Below are 22,754 nucleotides of genomic sequence, written 5' to 3' on the forward strand. Positions count from 1 at the left end.
GTTTTGCGCATATATGCGTCAGCGACAGTCAACGGGTTAAATTGAGAAAATTAAATCTATTCGAAAAAATTGAATTAATAACGCAATGAAATATTAAAAATTACAGAAAATACGTGGCAGTAAGTGATGTCGACGAAAAACCAACAATTTCAGTTTACGATCTTCAAAGTCTCAAGAGAAAAAAAACCCTTGGCATACCGTACGATGCACCAGGAGTGAAAAAATTCTCCTGCATCTCATTTACCGCCGATAGTAAAAATATCGCAGCAATAACAGGCGAACCAGATCAAATGATGTTATTCTACAATTGGGAGAAGGGCAAAGTCGAATCGAACATTAAAGTTGGAAATTCCCAGAGTTCCGAATCAATTGTAACACTATTGTCATGTAATCCCGGTGATGTGGGAATCGTAGCACTCGGCGGTCCATACACGTTTAAATTTCTCACCGTCTCCGAAACAGTTTGGCGTCCCTATGGTTTTGCCAAAGCCGAAAATCTCTTCATCACCACAATTGCCTGGCTCAATATCGAGAGACTCCTCGCAGGCACCAAGGACGCTCGATTATTATTCCTCGAGAATGGCGAATTAAAATTCATCTTCAATATGCTCGAGACAATAGTGATGAATTTGAAGATCCGCGAGGAATTCGTTCTACAAACATCGAGTACAAGTTTGGAGATTGTTCGCAAAGAATCGAACATCGACATTGTTTGTTTGACCGTTATTGGCAGTTGTTTCGTCTACGGTTTTGGTAATGGAAAACTAATCGTCTTCGAGCAAGACGGTCAGAATAGGTACGTGAAGAAAATCATCTACCACGTACCGAGACAAATTTCCAAAATCGAATCACAAGATTTGTATCGCATTACTTCGATAAATTCGAATATTAGTTCGGATCGTGTGATAGTGACAACCGGTTGGTCACAGCTCTTCTCGGCGAAAATCGCTGGAAAATCCTCGCTACCATCATTAACAACCACCAACGAAATAGAAACACTCGATTTGGAAACAATTGGCGAAAATTTACATCATGGACCAATAATTGGTCTTTCGATGTGTACGTGGAAATCGATTTTCATCACCTGCGGGCAACACGATCGCAGTGTACGAATCTGGGATTACGAATCGGAAAATCTGATTATGATTAAACAGTACATGGAGGATATTTTCACTGTTTCATTACATCCGAATGGTTTGTTTTGTCTCATTGGTTTCAGCGATAAACTTCGATTCATGACAATTCTAATTGATGATCTGATGATTATTCGGGAATTTCCCATAAAAAATTGTAAAATTGCTTCATTTAGTCACGGTGGTCATTTATTTGCGGCTGTTAATGGTAATATTGTTCACGTCTATTCGACAATGGATTTTCGTTCACGTTTTCTATTGAAGGGACACACGGGAACTATTACCGGTTTTTCATGGTCAAAAATGGATGCGAAATTGATAACGATTGGTAATGATGGCGCTGTTTATGAATGGGAAATGTTTAATGGAACAAGAATTACTGAAGTCATTATTAAGGAAGTCACGATTAATGGAGTTGTACTCTCATCTGATGATTCGACAATTTATTGTATTTCGAATGATAGGAAAATTCACGAAATAAAGGACAGTCTGGTAATTAAATTAAATATTTGCTCAATTAAAGAATTAAATAATGATAATTTACTTAATAATCGTTGTATTACAAAAATGTCTGTTCGTAGTTTCTAGTTCCTCTCTAAATTTTAATTAGTGAAAATGTTTAATAACTTTAATTAGTGACTGACTTTTTGCTTTTGGATTATAATAAACTAGCAACAATTCACGCGCCAAAGCGCGCGACTAACTTCTTACTATCTTTTTTAAATAAAATTAGCAATTTTAAAAATAATAGAATTTGAAAACTTTCTGATTTAAATTTTTGTTGAAAACAGTAAAAAAATTCAATTTTGGAGAAATTACAAATAATTGCAGAAATTCAACTGCATATTTTCAAAAAAAAAAAATAACAAAATTCAACTATGTAAAAAAAATCCCAATTATCTTTATAAATAGGGTAATGTCACCTTGAGTGGACCGCCTAAGCTTTTTTCGAAAAAATTCTTTATGAAAGCAAATTAATCGGAGGTTTCTATTCCAAGCTTTAGTTTAGATCCCTAGATAAGTGTATTTTTGATTTTTATTTATTTGAAAGAAAAAATTGACCACTCCTAAAAAATTGCAAAATCATCTAAAATGTTTTATTACATTTTTTTTTTTTTTTTATTCACGGGGGAGAAGAGGAAATGCATTAACGCATGCCCAGGAAGATCCCACTTACCTGGGGTATGTCGGACTCGCACAAAATGCAAGGAAAAAAAAAGAAACCTCACATACCTGCTTTTTACGGCAGTCACAATACCGACTAAAACCTCTTCTTGTTTTCCCTGGGTTTCGAACCTTCTATCCACCTACGGAACTACCTTTCGGCTTCAGACTTCGCAGATGGATGGTCCCATTTAGTCGCTGGCGCGACTCTTCCGTGCCGCTCTTGTTCTGGCCATTATTTTCTCCTTGTTCTTGACAGGGTCTTCTTAGCTTCCTCTAAGGCAGTCCTGAAGACCTTGCACCGACCTGATCCGGCGACGTGTTGTATGTCCTCCTTCTCGCCGAACTTCGCCTGGCATAAGAAGCAGCAGGAGCTCTTCTTACAATCTGCTGCTTTATGGCCAGCTTCACCGCACTTGAAGCACGCAGCCGACCTGTCTACCGCTTTGCAATCTCTTCCTATGTGGCCGTAGCCAAGGCACCTATGGCACCTTGTGACCGTAGTTCTTCTTCTGACCTGGCAGGACACGAACCCAATTTTAATGTGTCCTATTTTCTCCAGCTTATCTGCATCCTCTTGGCTGGTGACAACGACAGCAAGCTTTACTCCTCGATTGCTTGGGCCAAGGACCGCCACCTTTCTGCTCCCTGCTGGCACCGTAGAGATTTGCTTCAGGGCATTCAAAACATCTTCCTTTTCAGTAAGGGCGTCCATATCGCGGATTTCCAACGTAGTTTGCCGGACCGCAATCTGCACCTTACCCAAATCGCCGATTACCTTTGTCACCTCCTCGGTGAACAGCTTCTTGTTTGAAGACCCTTCAATTTTAATGAGAAGGTCTCCCTTTTTAGTGGGTAAAGCTCCCACAACTCTTGTCTGGCTGGCCTCCAGGTCAGCCTCCCTTCGAACCTTCGCCAGCACTTCAGCGAAGGTAGCTCCTTCAGACACTTTGACGACCACTGTGGCTCTTCCCTTCTTGTCTGGATTTGGCTTTGGTGCCGGTTTGGTCTCCTTTCCTTTGGACCTTTTGGGAGGTCCCTCCTGCTTTTTCTTTTTTGGGACCTTCGTAACCTCAGGATCACTTCTTTTCCGCTTGTGAGCCTCCAAGACAACGTTTTTAAGCACTACTGCATTAAAACGATCACGTCTCAGTCTTCGGTCCTTTCGTGCTTCCTCCGACCAAGTCAGTCCCTGGTAGAACCTCTCGTCTTTTGCGTTAAGCGGTGCGACTTCAGTCCAGCGGGACCCGGGTTCGCTCCCCGTTACCCACCAAGATTTTTTCGGTGAAATTGCGTTATCGTTTAAAGGTTTATACAGATTATAATTGTTTATACTAATAGAAAATATTTGTTTCAGTGTTATTGTTAATAATAGTGCATCAAAAAAAATGAAAGTTGTTTGAAAACAGTAAATATTTAGGATATTCGAATTTAGAATTTTTTTAAATGAATTAAAAATCAAAAAGTAATGTAGAAAATTACATGTAATAATTTACTATTTACATTATTTTTATATAATAATTCAACTAATTAATTAAAAATTATAAAATATTATATAATTTTTTATTCTATTCCATTTATTATGTATATATTATAATGGATGCAGAAATTTTTTAAAAATATTTTTTATTGAATTTCTTTGGTGCTAAATAGAAATTTTATATTAATTGCATGAAATAAATGTGTTAACTACAGTAAATCTTAATATTAAATAAATTTTCAGTATTTTAAAAGAATTAGTTTGTCTAGTTTTTCTACAGAACCGTTGACAAGAATTTATAAAGTTGGGCTAGATAATAACTTGATGAAAAAAGCGTGACACTCCATTCCAGTTATTAGCCAGTTGGCTAGTAAAGTAACTAGACAATTTCAAGCGCGACTGGACAGTTCCTTTATAATAACTAGGACAAATTTCTACTAGGGAAAGTGTATTTACCACTTTACCATCGCTAATTCATGAGTTAACCTGACAAGCTTTTTTCTTTTTGATCACTCTTCTTTAATTCAGTCTTGATTTAAGTATAGTTTTCTTAACTCCTCTTATTTCTCTTTTCTTTTGCTTAATTTTTGTACCCTGTCTTGCCCCACTCTCCCCTACCCCATCTTGTCCCCACCTACGAAATTGAAGAAAAAGGTTAATTACTACAATTTACGATTCAACAAAGAAAAAAACATATGCTTCCCTTCTTCTGTAACCCTTGCAAGTTAAAAAAAATTTAAACAGTTCATTAACTGTTATTATTAAATAATAAACACTAGGGTTGTTCTTATTTGGGCGATGTTTCCAAATCTTCGGTCTCACTCCAAAAAATTAATCAAGGTATAAAAAAAAATTTTTCCTGAAAGTTTGAAGCAAATCGAACAATATTAACACGTGCCTCTAGTCGACTGAAATTTTAAATGGAAAATACATGTCATTTTTCGTGGAAATCACTAAAAGTTTTTTCTAGCTTATACAAATTTATTTACAATTCTTTAACTTTGGGTTCTTTTTGTACATGATAAGAGGTGAAACTTCTAATTTTTCCAAATTTCTTTGAAAGTATTTACTCCATTTACAAGCTTGATGAATATGGCGCTATCACAGTAAACAGGACTATATATTAACCCTTAGATGCATACATTTATTCATTCATTTAAATTTGACGAAACTCAGTACTGGGGGGTTTTCGGGTCGCTGATTACGAATCTGAGGTCATTTTGAAAAAAATTCAAAATGGCGGATCCAATATGGCGGACATAAAAAATAAAAAGTCGTTTAATTGGACTGAAACTCGATACTCGGGGGTTTCTGGGGTCGCTGATTACAAATCATTTTGAAAAAATTCAAAATGTCTGAGTCAATATCGCGGATATTCTTACTCGTTCTTTGCGTTTCTAAGATTTTAGAAAAAAAATTTTTGAATGCCATTGAAGGCTGAGTATCTCTGCCTTTCAGAAGAGAGAAAATGTTTTCTGGAATTTCATATAAATAGTTGACTAAGAGGTCCTTCTTAGTTTTAATATGTGCCATCAAAAAGAGACTACAAAAAAAGCAAAAAAAATAAAAAACGAAAAAAAATAAAAACAAAAAAATAGAACTAAAATCTCGTCACGTCCTCGTCGCCAGTTCCGGGTAACGCTAAGAACGATTAACAATATCAGCAATATTGGCACCGACATTTCGAAATTTTTAAAAATGACCTTTTTTAAAATTTTTCGTAATCAGCGACCCCAAGAACCTCCGAGTACCGAGTTTCAGTTCAATTAAACGACTTTTTATTTTTATGTCCGCCATATTGGATCCGCTATTTTGAATTTTTTAAAACTAACCTCGGATTCGTAACACTGGTTCACAGTGAAATTGTCAATCGAACAAAACATTTTTTTTCGAATATTAGGTGTTTTTTGAGTAAGAAAATCATAGTTTTAATTTTTTCCCCTCGTGCAGTTTTTCTGTACCCAATGGGAAGTAAACGGTTGGTTCAATAATGGGCCATGCTTGGCGAACTCCGTTCCATTATTGGAACATGAATGGCAACCATTATTGGACCACCATTGGTTTTAGCTTGGGATGATCACGCTACTGCCAATTATTAAAAACTAATTTTTTTAATTATTAATTTAAATTTATTTTTAAAAAATATATTTAAAAAAAATATATTTTTAATAAATATATTTTTTAAAAAAATATTTTTTTTAATTAATAGAACATATTAATTAAATTTTTCACCTCTGGTAAAACAAAGGTGAAAGACTGATAAAAATTCCCTTACCGTATCTTACAGTGGAGGGATGACTGTGAATGTCTTTGCGAGAGAGGAGCAGGTACTTATAGAGCCAGTGAAACAGGTCACAAGCGAGAAGAAATCACTAGTATGCACTCTGGCGGCGCTTGTCGGAAGTGGCGCAACGTTTGTTGCCATGCGCTGTGTCGATAATGTCAGGATATGCATGCGCGCCAGAAAACAGTTCCGACAAGCGCCGCCAGAGTGCATGCCAGTGTTTCTTCTCGCTTGTGACCTGTTTCACTGGCTCTATAAGTACCTGCTCCTCTCTCGCAAAGTCATTCACAGTCATCCCTCCACTGTGAGATACGGTGAGGGAATTTTTATCAGTCTTTCACCTTTGTTTTACCAGAGGTAAAAAATTTAATTAATATGTTCTATTAATTTAAAAAAAAAAATTTTTTAAATATATATTTTTGAAAAATATTTTTTTTAAAATAAATTTTAATTAATAATTAAAAAATCAATTTTTAAACCCTTGGTTTTTTGTTGGCTGCCAATAAAAAATCAAGCTTTTGAAAATTGATTTGTTTCCTTGGCAATTCCTTGGCAACTAATATTGGCCCGATGCTTTGCTACCGATCATTGGCAGTAGCGTGATCATCCCAAATTAAAACCAATGGTGGTCCAATGATGGTTGCCAATTGTTTTGCCAAGAAAAAACCATTGGGCACCAAGCATGGCCCATTATTAAACCAATCGTTACCATTGGCAACTTCCCGTTGGGTAGCTTCAAATTTTGCATTTTCGAGGTGCGGCGCCACTTAAACTTACCTGTAGGAAAATTAGCTTGTCAAAATATAATAAATGAGGTATCATTGGAAAGGTTATTAAATTACCTTTCGATCCATAGGTCACAGAATAAAATTCAGCAAAAATTGAGAGAGTTACAGTCGATTAAAGATGAAATTTCATGACAATTTTGATGATTTTTAGACATTTGAGTAACTTCTACTATTTTTTTCTACATCAAACAGGAAAGTTTTAATTTTTTTATTGATAGACTATATCATTACACAAATTTTGAGCCCTTGTGGACCTCGATTGGATTAAAAATGACAATTCTACACTAAATTTAGTGAACGAAACTACTTTCTTCATTTTTAGTATCCCATAAACATTTGCAGCAAAAATTCAAGTAATAAAATTTATTTAAGCCCTAATGTGACTAACATCACTAATCAAGGGTTTCTGATGTCGTAGATTTTAAATCCAAAGTTAGTTTTTCAAATTTCAAAATGGCGGATCCAATATGGCGGACAACTTTTTAAAAATCGATGAAATTCGTCTTAAATTCGTTACTCGGGGGTTTTTGGGGTCGCTGATTACGAATCGGATGTCAGATTTCAAAAATTCAAAATGGTGGATCCAATAGGTGCGAATTCGATGGATTTTTAAACAACTCGTTCACCATTATGAATCCACCATATTGAATTTTCGAAATCCGACATCGCACAGGTCTCCTCAGAGGTGGGCAGGTTATTCTAAAATGTAACGCTACAAACTTGGTGGGGAGTTGTTGCAAATGACTTCCAGATTCCAAATTTTTAAACCGATAAATCGTACCTGATCCTCTTTTCGAATTATCTCTTATACAGACAGTCGGAAACTTGAAAAATGTATTATCTTAATGTGGAAGCTTTGATTCAGAAGACTGCTGATTTTTCGTTACTAAAAATTTTTTAGACAAAGTTTTTATAGATAATTATGGTTCCGAATTGTCTCTTCTTCAAGAAACTTTTTGATTTTTTGAATTTGGACACGTCTGTCACAGGTTAAAGTGCTACAGATATGAATATATATATATATATAATTTCAGAAGCCTGCAAAAAATAAAAATTTCCGTTGTCTGAGATCGAGAAGTCATTTACCGAAGCTTTTGGTGCGCTAAATCCGAATTAACATTTAACAAAAACCTCCCATCACGTCAGGATTTTGAGAAAATTGGGGGTAAAATACCCAAAAATCATTTCTTAGTAGTTTTTGAAAATTTCTACTAGGTAAATCCGACGTGCTAGAGACTTGTCATGTGAGTTAAATTAAAGCTTGAACCCTCTACTTTACGAAAATATAGCGATATTGCCAACAACAAACTAAATTAACTGTCAAAATTGATTTTTCAATAGTTGTCCTGCATACAAATTGACCTAAATACAACTAATTAAAAAAATGATTGGATTTGCTAAGAATTTGTTACTCGGGGGTTTTCAGGATCGCTGATTACGAATATGACGTCAGATTTTTAAAACTCAAAATGTTGGATCCAATATGGCGATCGACTTTTAAGAATCGATTCAATTTTCCTAAAACTCGTTACTCGCGGGATTTCGGGGTCGCTTATTAGGAATTTGTCCACAGATTTTTTTATTTTGACATTATATTCGCAATCAGCGACCCCGAAACCCCGGAGTAACAAATTTTAAACCAATCCAATCATTTTTTAAAACAGTTGTATTTACAAAAACTAAAAAGTGATTTTTGGGACTTATAGAGGAGAGTGGGGGAAGACGGGGTACCGGCCCTATTTAACAAACGAATTAACCAATGGCGATTATATTTTACATAATACTACACCGAGACGATAGTTTCTTGTTTACAAAACCTAAAAGCCATGAGAACAAATCTTTTACCTGTTTTACTAAAAAAACTGTTTTCGACGATTTTCTTGTGAATTTTTCACTTTTTTAGGAGGTGTTTATTATTTAATAATAACGATTAATGAACTATATAAAAAATTTTATAACTGGCAAGGGTTACAGAAGAAGGGAAGCATATGTTTTTTTCTTTGTTCAATCGTAAATTGTAGTAATTATTCATTTTATTCAATTTCGTAGGTGCAGGCAAGATAGGGTAGGGAAGAGTGGGGCAAGACGGGGTACACAAATGAAGCAAAAGAAAAGAGAAATAAGGGAAGTTAAGAAAACTACTTAAATCAAGACTGAATAAAATAAGAGTGACCAAAAAGAAAAAAAAGCTTGTCAGGTTAAATCAATAATTAGAGATGGTAAAGTGGAAAATACACCTTGTCTCTATAAATTGTAATGGTTATTATTTAGACTCAAATGAAGGCTGGGCTGCTTGTTCTGTCTGCGGCCAATGGGCTATGTGCAGTTGTGCTGGTGTCGATGACGAAGATAAAGATCCAACCTTTACTTGTAAAATTTGTCGACAGAAATAGGTTGCTTTTTTAGTACCGCGCCGGTGGGTCAAGATAGGGAGATTTGCAATTTTTTCCATATTATAAATTTTATGATTTTTTAAGAAACAGATGGCCTTTGTACGCTTTTATTAGTAAAGACTGATTCCCAAAGATGGTTATTAAAGAAAATAATAAAATATTTATTCGATAATTTTCGTTTTTTGCGCTTTAAACCTTAAGTACCCCGTCTTGCCCCACTCTCCCCTATCCCCACTTTTCTCAAAATCATGAACATAATTATCTACAAAATCTTGGTCTAAAAAATTTTTAATAACGAAAAATCAGCAGTCTTCTGGATCAAAGCTCCCACATTAAGATAATACATTTTTAAGTTTCCGACTATCTGTAAAAGAGATGATTCGAAAAGAGAATCAGGTACGATTTATGGGTTTGAAAATTTGGAATTTGGAAGTCATTTAGAACAACTCCCCACTAAGTTTGTAGCGTTACATTTTAGAATAACCTGCCCACCCCTGAGGAGACCTGTGATCGGATTCGTAATCAGCGACTCCGAAAACCCCCGAGTAACGAATTTAAGACGAATTTCATCGATTTTTAAAAACTTGTCCGCCATATTGGATCTGCCATTTTGAAATTTGAAAAACTAACATTGGATTTAAAATCTACGACATTAGAAACCCTTGATTAGTGATGTTAGTCACTTTAGGGCTTAAATAAATTTTATTACTTGAATTTTTGCTGCAAATGTTTATGGGATACTAAAATCAGTCAGAGAAGCAGGCGTAATACGCCTACATCATAGGGTTTCGTGGCCTAAAAATAAATAAATAATAATTTATTTAGAAATTTTTTTTGTACTTAAGATTGAAATTTTTTTTATTACCATAGAAATAAAAAATTGTTGCCATGGCAACGGTTGTTATGTCAACCATTAACATAGCAACGGTTGCCATTTCAACGGTTGTTATGTTGTCTTAAGACATAAGACTTAATACATAAGACTTTAATCGACTGTAACTTTCTCAATTTTCATTGAATTTCATTCTGTGACCTATAGATCGAAAGGTAATTTAATAACCTTTCCAATGATACCTCATTTATTATATTTTGATAAGCTAATTTTCCTACAGGTAAGTTTAAGTGAAGTTTAACCACGAAAATGCAAAATTTGAAGCTACAGAAAAACTGCACGAGGGGAAAAAATTAAAACTATGATTTTCTTACTCAAAAAACACCTAATATTCGAAAAAAAATGTTTTGTTCGATTGACAATTTCACTGTGAACCAGTGTTACGAATCCGAGGTTAGTTTTAAAAAATTCAAAATGGCGGCTCCAATATGGCGGACATAAAAATAAAAAGTCGTTCAATTGAACTGAAACTCGGTACTCGGAGGTTCTTGGGGTCGCTGATTACGAATAATTTTAAAAAAGGTCATTTTTAAAAATTTCGAAATGTCGGTGCCAATATTTCTGATATTGTTAATCGTTCTTATCGTTACCCGGAACTGTGGCGACGAGGACGTGACGAGATTTTAGTTCTATTTTTTTGTTTTTATTTTTTTTTCGTTTTTTATTTTTTTTGCTTTTTTTGTAGTCTCTTTTCGATGGCACATATTGTAACGATGCAAATCGTTACTTGGTTTTTGCCAGCATTTAGTTTTCCTTTTTCTAAATTTGCTTTAGTGCTGGTATCGTCTCGTCTCTCTTTTTCGCGTTCTGTCTGTCGCCTTTTGTCGTTTATTGCTATAGTTGGTGTCGTTCAGCGTCTTGTGTCCGTTTCCCTTCAAGTCGAATTATGAATGATTACGCGCATGACTGTTTGATGGGAAGACGACACATTGGACAAGACCGCCCTTTCCCCTTTTCCTAACAGGTGGATCGCAATGCTAAAGAGAGAGAAGGTGGTAATTTCGGAGGTTTCTAATAAGGATGGAGTTTTCCTTCGAAAAGGTTTGCAGTTTCTTGGATTTTTCGTCAGTTCTAATTTTCATTGAAGCGGTTCCTTTCTAGTTGTCGAGACGTGTCGTGAAAGGAGAGAACGTTGAGATCAAAATTAGGAGAAAACTAATTATTTGTCGAATTACATTATTTTATAATTTATTTAATTGTATTTTAAGTATTCTTTATTAATAAATTTAAGTAGTTTCTAAAATTAAAGTTTGTTGTGTTTTTGGGAATCAATTTGTTTCGAATTCTGTTGGAGAGTTGAAGTTCGCATCGTTGGTGAACCGTTGGAGTTTGAATTGGGAGAAAGACGCGCGAAAAAGGTTTGTGGAGTTTGCGAATAAAATCTTCGTTCATTAACAATTGGAAATCCAGCATCAGGATTTATATCTCAACTCTGCCCCCCCTTTTGAGAAGAATATATTTGTCGTTTTTTTTTGTCGTTACGTTCGGGTATTTTCTGATGCATTCAATGTTGAATTTAATTATTTCAAAGTTGATAATTTTACCCTCACAATATTAAAACTAAGAAGGACCTCTTAGTCAACTATTTATATGAAATTTCAGAAAACATTTTCTCTTTTCTGAAAGGCAGAGATACTCAGCCTTCAATGTCATTCAAAAATTTTCTTTTTAAAATCTTAGAAACGCAAAGAACGAGTAAGAATATCCGCGATATTGACTCAGACATTTTGAATTTTTTCAAAATGATTTGTAATCAGCGACCCCAGAAACCCCCGAGTATCGAGTTTCAGTCCAATTGAACGACTTTTTATTTTTTATGTCCGCCATATTGGATCCGCCATTTTGAATTTTTTTCAAAATGACCTCAGATTCGTAATCAGCGACCCGAAAACCCCCCAGTACTGAGTTTCGTCAAATTTAAATGAATGAATAAATGTATGCATCTAAGGGTTAATATATAGTCCTGTTTACTGTGATAGCGCCATATTCATCAAGCTTGTAAATGGAGTAAATACTTTCAAAGAAATTTGGAAAAATTAGAAGTTTCACCTCTTATCATGTACAAAAAGAACCCAAAGTTAGAGAATTGTAAATAAATTTGTATAAGCTAGAAAAAACTTTTAGTGATTTCCACGAAAAATGACATGTATTTTCCATTTAAAATTTCAGTCGACTAGAGGCACGTGTTAATATTGTTCGATTTGCTTCAAACTTTCAGGAAAAATTTTTTTTTATACCTTGATTAATTTTTTGGGGTGAGACCGAAGAGTTGAAAACATCGCCCAAATAAGAACCACCCTAATAAACACCTCCTAAAAAAAGTGAAAAAATGACAAGAAAATCGTCGAAAACAGTTTTTTTAGTAAAACAGATAAAAGATTTGTTCTCATGGCTTTTAGGTTTTGTAAACAAGAAACTATCGTCTTGGTGCAGTATTATGTAAAATATAATCGCGATTGGTTAATTCGTTTGTTAAATAGGGCCGGTACCCCGTCTTGCCCCACTCTCCCCTATTTAATATTTCTGATATATTAAAGCAAAATTTATGCTTGTGCAGCTTCAGACCATGTATGTACCGCAATGTTTACAAGTGAACCCATTTTTAATAATTTTGGCACATATCACGAAAAATCAATATCACAAAAAAAAATTAATAAAGAACATATGTAAATCATAGTTTCAAACTAATTTATTGTCAATTCATATCTAAAAAATGGTAAACTGACAATTATATTGGAAAAAACAGGCAGTCCACTTATGGTTACAAACAGTGGTCCACTCTTGGTGTCATGCAACTTTTTATGGCAGCCACCACAATTTTTTTTGAGTCAAAATTATCACTTAATTAAACTAAGGCAATCAATTTCAATGTTCAAAGTATACCCAGGCGAAAAAGTCGGACGAATACCGGATCGTCCAACCGTCTAGAATCCGCGCCGGTTGAATTGGAGAGTCAATGCCAGTGCAGGCAGTCTGTACCGATTCGGATGAGAATGTCTGCTGGCGCGGTATAAAGTCGGATCCGACTTTCGGTGCAATCTTTCTACTGTCGGCAATACAGGCGCGGTACAAGATTTGATCCGACCGCCGGATCAAAATTTATACCACCTCGCAACCGGCGTTGTACTGGCATTGGTCCGTCTAACGACCTGAGTGGTACAGGCATTCTACCGACTGAGAACTATATAATTTATTTTATTATTAATATATTAATTAATTTTATTTACTTACTTATTTATTGATTTATTATAAATAAATTATAAGTAATATTAAATAAATTTGATTGGATTTATTTAATATTACTTATTTGTTTATTTATTGATAATAAATCAATAAATAAGTGAATTAAAAATTATTAATTAATTTATTTATTAATAAGAATATGCTTAGAATATAGTAATTGTTACTAGTTTTCAAATTACAGTAAACCCTTGTTAACACGAACTTGAAGGGACCGAAAAATTAGCGGTTCGTGTTAAAATAATTCGTGTTATCGAGGCATTCATAATAAATAACATAAAGTACCATAATTAATAATTTTGCTTTTAGGTCGATATTCGATTGTTTTCTTTCACTCATAGCAATGTAAACACTATTTCTTGTATTATTTGACGGAAATAAGATTTCATACTAATTGATCAAACGATTAATAGAATTATTACATTATCAAAAATATTTTAAGGGATGAAAAAATATTTGGAACAAAGAACTCTAAGTGTGATGGTACCAATTTGTACGCGTTAACCGAGCTAAGGACGAAATGAGGACCGCAAAAACTGTTCGAGTTTCGTGTTAACCGGGTTTCGTGTTAACCGAGTAAGTCTCTATACAGTTTATATGCATCTCTGCCGGGACCGCAATTTTTGTTCGTGTTAAGAGAGAATTCGTGTTAACCAAGTACGCGTTAACGAGGGTTTACTGTAGTTTTATTTTTATATAGGATAATTTTTTTATAAATTCGCTTTTAAAAATCTTACCACAAATATCTTTTAAAATCTGACAAGTTTTGGTATTTTTTATAATATAAATTAATAATAATAAATTTAATCCATCATGCTTTAAACATTTTTTGTATTATTAATTTTTAAAGAGCCGAAAGTACATTCGCACTGTCATTCTATTGCAAAATGCGTCCAGCTCGGTGCAGGTTTCAGCCCGCTAAACACACGGCGTTGTACTGGCATTCGTCCACCTAGCAACCAGCGCGGGCCAAATTATATTCTTTATTAAAAATTAAAATAAAAAAAATGTTTAATTAACTATGCAAAGTGAATGTTAATTAATATTTAATATTTCTTTCAAATTAATTACATTCATCTTTTTCTCTTTTTTAAAAACATTTATAAAGTATTTAAATGAAACGCACTAAGTTACAAATGTTTATTTTAGTTAATTTTGTATTGATTTTGAATAGTTATAAAGTGAAGTGTTCAACTAATTATTCCTAAATAATAAAATAAAGATAAATATTAAAAATATTGAAGATTAAATAAAAATATAATAAAACTTTAAATTTATTTGCATAATATAAATAAAATGCTAAAATATTGAAAAATATTTGAGTAAAAATTATTATTCACTTTATATATAAGTTTTTGTTTAGCGGTATTGTATATTGGCGTTGTTTTGCTCACATCCGCAAGCGAGCGAATAGCGTAGTGGTTAGCGTATTAGACTTCGGTGCGTAGATTAGTATAGGCTTGGGCTTCGTATCCCACTGCGAGCGTTTAGAATTTTAATGTGTAAAAAAAATGTTAAATGTGTAAAAAATGCTTCAAACGATCTATAAATAAATGTTAATTAACATGCACCATGCATAGTTAATTAAATTTTTTTTTTATTTTATTTTTCAATAGAGAATATAATTTGGCCCGCGTCGCTTGCTAGGCGGACGAATGCCAGTAGAACGCCAGTAGAAATAGTCATCTTTCGGAACAAAATTTGGCCCGTCCTGGTTGCCAGACGGGCGAATGCCGGTACTGCAGGTTCCACACTAGATGCCCGGCACGTGAAACGTGCCCCCTCTCCAATGCTAACTTCTCCTACGTAAGGAGGGGAAAGCATTTGGTAGATGAGGCAGAGGGGGCACGCGCGTTGTGTCGGGTGTCCGTTTGGTTTAAGTGTGGAACCTGCATACAACGCCGGTTGTTCGGCGGCATCAAATCTGTACCGAGCCAGGCGCGCAGCCACTACAACACATTGTCAGGTTCCAGTACAATGTCTGCACCGCTCCGGTCGTCAGGCGGATCCATGTCAGTACAGTCTTACCGACGTCTATACAGGCGCGGTACCCTGCCAGTGGGAAATTACCGCCTGGGTATTCGCACTATTTATTTCACGATTCCGCTGTTAGATCTTAAAAACTCAGGCGGTCCACTCAAGGTGACATTACCCTAACAAAATTCTTTAATTCAATTCAAATTTTAATTACTATTTTTACTAAAATTTCACAAAACAATTGGGTCGGAATTTCTCAAACGGATCACCTAAAACTAAAAAATTTTCTTTTTGAACCAAAATAATAATAATAATAATATTATAATTATATAATTATATAATAATATTTTTTTTTGCAGACAAATTTATGTTTATTTAAGTAATCTATGTCGATTTTAGTAAAAAATGATTTTAAATTTAAAAATTATTATTGTTATTGACAATTATTATGAACAATAATCAAGTTTCTTTGACATTTGTAAACATTTTAGGCATTTTTTAATTATAAAATGTTTATATAATATGTACATTCTTTCAAAAACTTAAAAAATTTATTAGCATAAACAATTGAGGGTCCCTATCAAAGAACCGGTTATAAGTTTTTTAAGCTCGAAATCATTGCCCTGTAAATAAAAAATTAAACTGTTTTTAATCCCAAGTTTTTGAGAAACATTTGGGTAATCTTTATACCAATACAAAATGTTTTCAAGAAATTAAAATTTTAAATCCTTTTTTTATTTAGAGGTCGAGAATTTTGAGTCTCAAAAACTTATAACCGGTTCTTTGATAGGGACCCTCAATTACATTTGTTATAAACAAATTATTTACTTTTTAAACAAGTAATTGGCTTATTTCTGCAAAAAGAAAAATTATTTTTCGTATTGTAACGAGTTTAAAGTCATGTAAAGCTCTACTTAATTATTGATAACTAGATTATTGTTCATATAATTGTTAATAACAATTGTAATTATTAAATTCAAAATAATGTTATACCAAAATCGACATAGAAAATGAAAAGAATTCAATTAATTTTCTAAATATAATAACATTTTTCTTAAGAATTTAATTTTTTTCAATTAAAATCGATGCAAAAATTCAATTATTTCAATAAATAATAAAAATCATTGTAGAATTTCAATTATTTTTTCATACAATTTTAAATGAATTCCGCGAAAAGTGCAATTATTTTAATAAAATTTTATGCAAACATTTAATTATTTTCATAAATAATAAAAATTTGACTGCAATTCAATTATTTACATAAATAATAAAATTTTTTTAAGGAATTCAATTATTATTTTTATAAAAAATAATTTTAAATTCTAAAAAATAATACCTAATTGAATTAAAATGATGAAAATAATTTTGATGAAGTTACAGTAACAATATTCTTATAATATTTTTGTTTTTCTAAAACAAAATAATAATTTTGTTAACAAAATTGTGATTCATAAAGAAAAATAATGCAAAATAAATAACTTTTCTATTTCTTAATCACGGTTTAACAATTTTTTAATTTTCATTAAAAGTAAAGAATAAAAATCTGCATAATTTTAATTTGACAAAACATACCGTAAGTGAGGCTAAAGTCGCTCATGTAGGGTAAATTCGCTCAACCGATGCCAATTTTTAAAATTCGATTCACATACTTTTTAGACATAAATATTTAAGATTTAAAATTGTTTTGGTTAATATAAATGCTAAACTTTAATTTAAAATTTATTTGCAGCAAATTCATTGGTAACTTTCAGTAGAAATTATATTTAAAACACAAGTGAATAATTTTCATATTGAACAAGTAGTATGAAAAAGTAGGGAATAAAGCTTTACTTCAAAATTTTTAAGTTGAATACTTCTGAACATTACATTTCCTGTATCTCTAACATGATTTTCATAAAGCACAAAAATTAAAGCAATAAACAGATTCTGCAAAAAATCAATTTAAAAAAAATTCTAATTTGTTGTGTAAATTCACTCAGGAAATAAGTCTACAGAAAAGATGTTTGGGCCTGGATATTTTAAGTATATTAATTACTTAAATTTATAATTCGATTTTTTTAAATAATAGTACTCTTATAACTGAAAATTAAACGATTTAAAACGGTTTAAGCACTAAACTGTCAAACTTAACTTTGTTTTTTATGGTTATGAGTATGTTTGATTGAATGATTGAATCTAATTACTTATTGATAAAACAATATTAAATATTTATTCCAATAACTTTGTATATTGTTCTTAATTTTTTTTCTTTATTGATTCTAAAGAATATTTAGTTTCATTTTTGCAGATTATAATTTATTTTGCCAGAATAATAATGGTGAGCGAATTTACCCATCATTTAAAGGTAAAGTCGCTCACAAAAAAACGGCTTATAAATAATTTTCTGCAACATATTTTAATTTCTTTATGCAGTAATAGGAAAGATGAAGGGTTAAAGATTATATACTTTCAGTGCCAATGTTTATTTTCATCGTTTCCCGAAGTTATTTAAAAGAGAATTGAAAAATTGAGCGAATTTAGCCTCACTTACGGTAATATTTAACAAAATTTTAGTATTATAATGAAAAGAAGTGGAAAAAATTCTGATGCTTTCTATTTGTCATCACAATTTTGAAATAATTATAACATATATTAATAAGGAAGTATACAATAGGGTGGTCCAAAAATACATTAAGAAAAAAAAAGTCGGAATTTTTTTGCTCTCACCCCCCGGAATTGAAGTTTTTAGGAAAAAAAATACCCCTGTTTTTTTTCTTCATAATAAAATAATATTAACCCGTGCCTCAAAGCCTTTCAAATTTCTTATGTATTTTAAATGAGAAAAAACCACTTTTCGTAAATTTAATATAAAATCTAGAGAAAATTTTGTTTTCACTCGGTTAAGGATGATTTTCTTCTAAAGTGTTTAAGGAATAAAATGCTTTTACATATTTAACAAATTTTTTATTTTTTATATTTTTTTTTAGTTTTGAAAAATTCTCAAAACAACGGTAATATATTATTTTTTATTACTTATCATTTTTTCTCATTTATTGTAATTCAATTGGCTTTTATGAATCTATCAAATATTAAATTCATAAAACCATTGTATTACAATCAATGAGAAAAAATTATAATAACGAATAAAAAATAATAAATTACCGTTTTTTTTAAATTTTTCAAAAATAAAAAAAATATAGAAAATAAAAAATATGTTAAATATGTAAAAGGATTTTATTCCTTAAATACTCTAGAAGAAAAACATCCTTAACCGAGTGAAAAAAAAATTTTCTCTAGATTTTATATTAAACTAGCGTCATACTCCTCGCTCGCTAACGCTCGCTCGGAAGACATTTTTTCTTATTTATTTCTACTTACATAAATAGTTTTTGAGGTAAAAATTTTGTTAAAAAAATTTTTAACTTCAAAAACTCTCTTGATTAAGCTAATTTTGTTTAAAAAAATCTTTAACTTCAAAAACGATCCTTATACCTCATACAATATGAATGCAGGCAAATTGTTTATAAAATTTTTACACCAATAGGTCTTTTTTAAAAAATTATGTAATATATGTTTTCGTAGTGGTTTTTAGCGTAGAATCAAATAGCGCTATAAGTTTCTTATAAAAATCGATTTTTCTTCATTTGTTTATAAAAAAAAATTGTTAAAAAAATATTTTTTTAACATTCAACGACAAAAATTATCATTAGATCCCATGCCAGGATTTCAATAGTTACTTTTATAATATCTGCATTCCTTTGCATGTAGGCATCAATGGGTTAATGTAAAAAATCTTTTCCTGAAAGCATTTTTTCAGTTAGTAGAAAATAAATTTGATACAATAACGTTTGAATTTTGTTCCACTGAAGACCATAAAAATAAAAAATTAAAAATATAAGCCTGGATAAAGTGTGGAGGAAAAGACTTTTTACAATAAAAAAGGAAAATAATTTTTATACAAAAGTTTAAAATATATAGTTAAACTGTTTATAATAATAATATATACGTATATAATTAATAAATGTATTAGAGGCGAGCAGTAAAGGTCATATCATCTTTTAAAATACACTGATATAGGCGCTACTTAGTTAGCGCAACGCACAAAAACTCGTAGCGCAAACTTCAAAAATTTTTTTCTCAAAAACATCAAAAAGCACTTCTTTAAAAATTTAACCACTTATTAAGGAAGGTTTAAATTTTAAGAAAATAATTTTTTTAGGAAACTCCATGATGTCCTTAGCATATTTTTTTAACAATAAAAAATTATTGTTTAAACAAATTATTGAAAATTTAATTTTTCTTAACTTTTTTTTAATATTATAAAAAATTGACATTTATTTATTTATTTTCAGTTTCTGATTTTTCAAATCTAAATATCTTGCAAAAAATTTTTTTTTTTGCAAAACTGTTTGGCACAGTTATTTAGTACACCAAATCCCAGGTGCGAATTTAGGTTGGCCGCCAGAGTTTGAAGGTTGGCCCAAGGTTGGCCTAACTTTGGCAAGCGAAGTTTTGGTTGCCAGAGTTTGCCCAACTTTGGCAAGTACTAGTATAATAGGTAAAGGTTATATCTGATGTTCCCGCTAATAATAATCTGTTAATTGTTTAAATAATTTAGTTTTTTAATAATTTTTTACCTTTGGCTGTTGAATTTGACCAAACTTTGAAAATTGTGGTTGGCCCAACTTACGCATCTAAAGTTGTGCAAACTTTGGCGTCAGTCTTTGGACCAACCATTGAAATGTATAGTTGGCACAACATATGCATTGTAAGTTGGGCCAACTTCCTTATGAGTTGTCGGGCCAACCATCGTCGCCATTAGACGGCGAACCGTTATCATCTGTATGGTTGGCCCAACCTCTGGCACGAGAAGTTGGACAGACTTTGTAAAAGTTGGCCCAACTATGGGCCGACCAAAAAATCGCACCTGGGATACTACAAAATTACAAACTTTAAGAAAAATCGGTGATCCACCATTTACTTTTCGTATGGAACTGCCCTTGATATAAAAATTTTAATTTGTAGTATCAAATAAATAGTTATTTGTAGCAAATTCGAATTATTTAAGTCAAATGAATGGAATAATTGGATCTAATAAATATTGCTTTAAATCAATTAGGAAAATTACTTGATTCAGTAATGCATGAATTTTAATTCAAATAAATATTTATTTGCATCAATAAAATAATTTTTTTAAAATAACTAAATATTTATGGGACACTCCGCACGTCAACACGGACAGAGCTCTAAACAAAAATTGCTTTGATAGATTTAAACGTTCTAGGGCTTAAAAGATTTCTACATTCATGTACTTTAAGATGGCGATAGGTGTTTTTTGCAAATTTTCATTTCCGATGCCAATAGAGCTGTCAAAAGTCAAATGGTCCAAAAATTTCAAAATACTTTTATGAATTAAAAGCAAAAAACGAGGTAAATTATTCTGTAACTCATTCTTTAACAGTTGTTTAAGGTCCCCGAATATAAATCTAAAGTTTTTTTTTAAATCTAAAATGTCGGATCCAATATGGCGGACAAAATTCAAATTTTATCAGATTCGATTAAAACTTGTTACTCGGTGGTTTTTAGGGTCGCTGATTACGAATCTACACTACCGGTCAAAATTGAGAGACCATCCATTTTCAGGTGATTGAAAAACATTTTAAAACATAAAATGTATGGAAACTAAAATATTTTGCTTTTTATTTTTTGAAAGATGATAAAATTTTGAAAAGAACAAGATCTTTTAGAAGATCTTGGACCAAAAAAAATTCAAAAAATTTGGAACAATCTTTCTGTACTAAAAACTATTTTAGAAAATATATAAAACTTTATATGGTGTAGATTTTATAAGAAAATTTAATAAAAAAAATACGTTTGAATTTTAAAAATTATTTTTCTGTAAATAAGAATGTTTCAATTTTTTTATATTTTTCTGGTTCAAGTTTTTATTTTAGAAGTTATTCAAATTTTTGTAAAACATTGAAAATGGCGATTTTTTAAAAATATTTAAATGAATTATTGGCCAAACGACTTCTGAAATATCTTCTTCTGTTCAAAATTTTATCATCTTTAAAAAAATGAGCAGAAAAAAATTTTAGTTTCAATAAACTTTAAGCGAAATGTATCAAAATTGGACATTTTTTCAGTCATATGGGATCCACTATTTTCAATTTTTAAATTGTGATTTCAGATTCGTAAACAGATACCTTAAAAAACCCCCAAGTAACACGTTTTAATTATATCTGATCAAATTTAAAAATTTGTCCACCATATTGGATCCGCCATTTTTATTTCTAAAAAGTGATTTCATATTTGTAATCTGTGGCCCCATAAGCTTCCGAGTAACACGTTTTAAGGGAATCGGATCAAATTTGAAATTTTTTCCGCTATTTTGAATTTTTAAAAAGTGACTTCAGATTCGTAGTCAGCTACCCTAAAAACCCCCGAGTAACAAGTTTTAATCGAATCTGTTCAAATTTGAATTTTGTCCGCCATATTGGATCCGCCATTTTGAATTTTAAAAAAAACTTTAGATTTATATTCGGGGACCCTAAAAACTGTTAAAGAATGAGTTACAAAATAACTTACCTCTTTTTGTGCTTTTAATTCATAAAAGTATTTTGAAATTTTTGGACCATTTGACTTTTGACAGCTCTATTGGCATCGGAAATGAAAATTTGCAAAAAAACGCCCATCGGCAGCTTAAAGTACATGAATGTAGAAATCTTTTAAGCCCTAGAACGTTTAAATCCATCAAAGCAATTTTTGTTTAGAGCTCTGTCCGTATTGACGTGGAATTTCCCTTATTTATATCAAATATGCAATTATTTTTCATAACTAATTATTTTAATTTAGACCAATATCTCTTTAATTGCGTCAAATAATTATTTATGTAGTCCTTATACCAAATTTATAATAAATAAATTAATGTTCTTCCAGTTGCATACGTAAAAGTATTAGCACACTAAAAAAAATTATCGCATTCAAATAATTTTTTTTATCTATATATTTATTTGATTCAAATAACTTGAATTATGCGAATATACGAAACTTTTTCATAGAAAATGCAGGTTGGCAAACTTAGACCAAAAGAATTTAAAAAATTTGAAACAATCTTATAAACCCCTTCGCTGTTTGGAAAAATAATAATCATATGATTGCCCCAGAATGTTCAGCAAAATCTGTTAGATGAATTTTTATGAAACTTAGTATACAAGGGTTTTTGGGGTCGCTGAATATTAATATGACGTCAAAAAAAATTCAAAATGGTGGATCCAATATTTCGGACAAAATTTTTAAATTTTAAACAGATATTATAAACAAAAAAAAACAAAGAACAGAAAGTGTAATGTAAAACCTTTGCAGCCTCCACGCGGCACATTCTGGGGTCATGATTCGTTTTATCAGCTAATGCAAAGGATATA

At 31.6% G+C, this 22,754-nt stretch overlaps 1 protein-coding gene across 1 annotated transcript in view; it reads left to right on the top strand.

Moving 5' to 3' along the window:
- Positions 1-22,754, top strand: part of LOC122509795 (cilia- and flagella-associated protein 57) — a 43,410-nt gene that overhangs the window by 16,313 nt on the left and 4,343 nt on the right. The window contains exon 2 of the mRNA XM_043624046.1: positions 107-1,625. Within this exon, the coding sequence (XP_043479981.1) occupies positions 107-1,625 (1,519 nt within the window). The remainder of the gene's footprint in view (positions 1-106; positions 1,626-22,754) is intronic.

The sequence above is a fragment of the Leptopilina heterotoma genome, unplaced genomic scaffold (genome assembly GCF_015476425.1).
Source record: "Leptopilina heterotoma isolate Lh14 unplaced genomic scaffold, ASM1547642v1 Lhet_63, whole genome shotgun sequence".
Lineage (NCBI taxonomy): Eukaryota > Metazoa > Arthropoda > Insecta > Hymenoptera > Figitidae > Leptopilina > Leptopilina heterotoma.